Below are 4,857 nucleotides of genomic sequence, written 5' to 3'. Positions count from 1 at the left end.
GTTTTAATAGAGGAAATAAGAAGAGGTGGGGGGAAGGTTTTTTTTTTTTTTTGGATTAATACACTCTATACAAGGGTTTTGCTTATTGTCAGATATCTTTTTATCTTTTATTTTRCCCATGAATGATTCATGCCTCGGCTGCTTTGTGTTTAGTCGCAGCTTTTCAGAGGTTTGAGTCATCAGGGGGCTATAAGTTTACCCCATTAGCTTGGTGATTAGTTTCTTACTGAGTCTTCTTTGGGGCCTTGTTATTTATACGGGCCGGTTTCTGGGAACAGGTTTGATAGAAATGTCAGGGATGTGGCAAACGACCGCATCCCGTTTCTCATTTAAGGCCAGACAGATGATTTGTTGACTCTTCTTTTCGGCTCACAATTAAACTGAAGGCATTGTTTAACAGGACTGGTGCAACCTCACAACAGATAAATACAAAAAAAAAAAGGTGGAAAATATCACCATCGCCACCAAAACTGACAGTATTTACACCATCAAAGGATTATTATTCACTGCAACTTCAACCATAAGCATTTGAAATGATTTCCTGATATCTTTTTTTTATTAAATTTTAGCACGGCTTTTAGGTTGTAAATGAAATTTTGAACATCAAGTTGATTCATCCCTCCCAGCTTTTGTTTTTCTTTTTTTTCTTATCATGTCCAGTGACATCATGCACCTCCAAATGAAAGACAGGTTACTACAAAGGCATGCGAGAAAAAGGACTCTTCACATTACACAGCCTATATATTCAAGTAGATGATTTCTTTGTTTTTTCTTCTTCTTACAGAACACAAACAAAAGTGTTAAAAATGTTATCAAAAAATAAAAAAAGAAATATCAGCAGGGCTCTACACACATCACCAAAACTCATAGTATTATAATAATTATTATTATTCTTTGGTGTTTTCCGCAATGACACTGAAACCAGCAAAAATAAATTACAATATTCAAAACAAATTCCTCTGCAAGAAAAAAAATACTACACAAGATTCACAAACATCAGTACAATTACACATATGTACAAATCCTACAGAGTCTGTCTGGTGGAGACATTTAGTGCCTCAAGGGAATTTAACAAGCACTACACTTGTGTATTTTTTTTCTTCTTTTTGCATAAAATACAGTCTTAAATAGTTTTAAATATTACAAAATTTCACCCAAACATATTCTAAAAATCTGYAAAACCCTTAAGACACTTGATTTTTTTGTTTCCTTGTTTATTGTTGCCCCCCTTTTTTTCCCCCTGTCCCTCTGCACCTCAAAGCAAACAAGTTGTTTTAAAGGCCTCTTTTAGATTTAACTGCTTGTTGCCACTTGTGAGGTTACAAGTGTTCCCCTCCTTTCATGTCACACTGACTAAATCTAGTTTTAACAGCATCGAGATGATTAGAGGTCATGTGGGAAAAAGTCTTTAGCACGTCAGTGGAGTTATAATTTAAACCCTGTGTATGGATTTTAATAAATAAAATAATTAGAAAAAAGGTTCCAGCCAAATCTGGATCATTTGAGTTGTTGGTTTCTTTTTAAGTTAAGGATCAGGGGTCACTTGTGGGAAAAGAAATGCTGCTATAATTAATGATAATCTGCCAATTTTAGTGTCCAAAATGGTTCAGCCCCATGAGGCGTCAGAGCATCGTCCTCGGGTCCGAATTTCTAAAAGAGTCCTCGTCGTCGGAGTCTGACGTTGGCACGTCGCTGGAGGGGGTGTGCASGTGGTTGGGGGGACCCCCGCTCCCCTGGCACACGTACCACTCGTTGAGGTTGGTGACCTGAGGGGAGGAGAGGTTCGCCGAGCGCGTCCTGTGCGCGTCAGAGGCGGGCGACAGCGCGTCTCCCCCGAGGGGGTTCGCGGAGGAGATGTAGGTGAGGCCGGCGGAGCCGGGGGGCGGCGGGGACTTGCAGTGCACCTTCATGTGCTTGCGCAGCGAGCTCGGGTGCGTGTACGACTTGTCGCAGCCGCGCACCTTGCAGTAGTAGGGCTTGTCGCTGGTGTGCACGTGGGAGTGCTTCTTCCGGTCGCTGCTGTTGGCGAATTTGCGGTCGCAGCCGTCGAACTCGCACTTGAAGGGCTTCTCTCCTTGAGTAAATAAGAAACAGGCACATTTATAAGTGTGCATAACTTTTCACTTCAAAAATGAATACAAATTTATAAAACACGCTGCAGTGCAACTTGTCAGAATAACGCGGCAWAAGTTTGTTTATTAGTCTGAGGCGGGGTGAGGGGCTCCTATGATTCACTGCTGCTCCCCCTGGTTTACATGCATGCATGAGCAAAAAAGGAGGGGGCACCCAGGAGACACATAAAATATGTCAAATATTAAAAAAAATAAACAAAATACTTTCCTCCAAAGCTCTGCATTTGTTTTGGAATATAAAGGAACGATACAACTCGGGTTCTCCGATCACCTGATCTGTTCCATCTGTGTTTTTATATGATCAATTAATGAGCGGGGCGATGTTAATGGCACAAAATTAAAATTAACCTCCCGTGAGATGCCTTAACTAAATTATATATCTGTGTAAAAGACCAAAAAGCACTTATTCAYCTTCAGGTTTAACGAGTTTTCCAGCTTAGAGGCGCAGTGTTTAAAGCGGTTTTGGCTGACGGTACTGGATGTTCCTCCGCAGACAGGACGGAGGTTGCAGAATCGAGCACAGCTTGTTCTCTTGATGGTTTACAATTTTACAAGAAAATAAAAAATAAAAATGACTAAGTTGAACGCACGTGTTTTGCATTTTTTTATTTATAAATTGTGTATCATGTTGACCTCCTCCGTATGCAGATGGTGCCTTTGAAAAAAAAAAAAAAAACGTCCTACGCCTGCAGGACAAATTACATTTACGCGTGCAGCAGTATGTACGTAAGCACGTTTTACAAATCATATGCTCTAAGCTTTTCACGCCTACCGCAGAGGTTTGCATGGGAAAGTAAAGAAAAAAAGTTTAGATGTAAGACAGAAAATGAAACACGGTTAGTTTTTGAGCCAAAAGTTTTTTTTTCTATCTGTGCGTAATTACGCACGATCGATCTGTCGATCCGTTCAGCATATGAATAAAAACAAGGTCATATTGACTTTATTCTCCAGTTTTTCCAAACAGGGACATGCAGCACTGACCTGTGTGAGTTCTCTTGTGGATTTTGAGGTTTTCCGAGCGCGCGAACACCTTCCCGCAGCCGGGYAACGGACACGGGAAAGGCTTCTCCCCGGTGTGAACTCTGATGTGGTTGATCAGTTTGTACTTCGCTTTGAACGCCTTGCCCTCGCGCGGACATTCCTCCCAGAAGCAGACGTGCGTGCTCTGCTCGGGTCCCCCGACGTGCTCCACCGTGACGTGGTTGACCAGCTCGTGCATGGTGCTGTACGTCTTCGAGCAGGGCTTCTTCTGGCTCTGCTCCGGCTCGATCCACTTGCAGATGAGCTCCTGCTTGATGGGCTGCCGCATGTACCTCAGAAACGCCCCCGCGGCTCCGTGAGGAGCGGAGGCGATGTTGACGTTGAGGTTCATGGAGTTGTAGCTGTGCAGGGAGGACGCTCCGTAGTGGTGCTCCGGCCTGTGCCCGAAGTGCTCCGGCCTGCCGTAGATGTCCCCCGGCAGACCCAGGCGCATCTGCCCGTTGAGGGCATGGTGGTGGTGGTGCGCGCCTGGGGACGCCTGCTCGTGCAGTCCAGTGAAAAGCGAATGGGCCCCGCTTTCCGCGTGCCCATAAGCACCTGTTGGCGAAATGAACATGCCATGGTGATGAGGGGAGGAGGCGGAACTATGCTGGTCGCCAAGTGCATGCATAGCAGAGGCTGAGAGTTCTCTCCTGAGGATGAAGTCCCTGCTGCTTGAGTAGCCTGAGTGGGGGTGAGCCACGGGGAAACCAACTGTGGTCTGAGCGGGAGTGAAAGACGCCGCGGTCTGGGCTTCGGGGTGGCTCTGAATGTGCTGAGATGGGCTAAGTTTGAGAGCATTTGTCTGTGCCATGTGCTCTGGTCCAAATGGAGTGAGTGCCACTCCGGGGTCGTTGCCCAGCTCCCCAGGGTGGAGGTGGGCATGGTGGGAGAGAGGGTGATGCCCCCCTAGCCCCGGGAAGCCTGTCATATTCTGATGAGGAAGGGGCTGAGTTGCTGCCAAATCCGCTAATCTTATCGCCGGGTTCCTCTTGCTTAAAGGGGGCTCCATAACTTACAGGGACAAGTCCATCCGCACWCAGCACACCACGCGCTCTAAAACATGAGGAAAATATGGATATAAGGGCTTTCTATAAGTTCTTTTTGTCCGGCTTCTAACTCTGCTTTGCTCCTTTCCCCACTCTGTCCTCAAGCGATTGGCAGAACATACAACAGTTGGAGGACACAGTGGGGAATAGAGTTTAGAAATGGCACCGCGGGTATTGGACGGATTTCGGTGACTGGCAGTTAGGAGGACGAAGCGATTGGCTGTCGTTCAGCGCAGGGGCCCAGCAGGGTTCCGCCCCCTCACTCTCTTTATCGCTGCTGACTCCAAAAAGTTGTACTCACTAAAAAGTTACCAGCGGCTCTGTTTACTGGAGCTCGCGCCCGTGCATGACAGAAATATCAGTTTGTGTGACAAAGTGCGTTCTGCCTCACCCTAAGGACTGGCTGTCCCAATACACTGATATCAAGTCATTATAAATAAATAAATAGTAATTCCCTAATGATGAAACGAGCAGAGCGGATGTTTGTAACGTAAAAAGAGAAGAAAAATGACAATAATGATAAAAAAAAATGATCCAGCGCTGTTTCATTTCCTGTCATGAAAGTTTTTTGTAACTATTATTATTTAAACATTTTTCAACATATAAATTAAAAATAAAGGAGATAAGCAAAACAACTATGTAGAAGGGGCATATAT

The 4,857-nt window shown here is 45.0% G+C and overlaps 1 protein-coding gene across 1 annotated transcript; it reads right to left on the bottom strand.

Annotated features, from left to right (window-relative positions):
* Positions 1-534: 534 nt before the first annotated feature.
* Positions 535-4,300, bottom strand: zic5 (zic family member 5 (odd-paired homolog, Drosophila); the record flags this gene model as incomplete). The annotated part of the gene is given in 2 exon segments (XM_014028259.1): positions 535-2,074; positions 3,114-4,300. Coding segments are annotated over 2 exon segments (1,503 nt in total). The 3' UTR covers positions 535-1,622.
* Between the last annotated feature and the right edge of the window lie 557 nt (positions 4,301-4,857).

This window comes from Austrofundulus limnaeus, unplaced genomic scaffold, assembly GCF_001266775.1.
Source record: "Austrofundulus limnaeus strain Quisiro unplaced genomic scaffold, Austrofundulus_limnaeus-1.0 Scaffold736, whole genome shotgun sequence".
Taxonomy (NCBI): domain Eukaryota; kingdom Metazoa; phylum Chordata; class Actinopteri; order Cyprinodontiformes; family Rivulidae; genus Austrofundulus; species Austrofundulus limnaeus.
The sequence above is the reverse complement of the archived record's forward strand: the minus strand, read 5'-3'. Positions and strand labels throughout refer to the sequence as shown.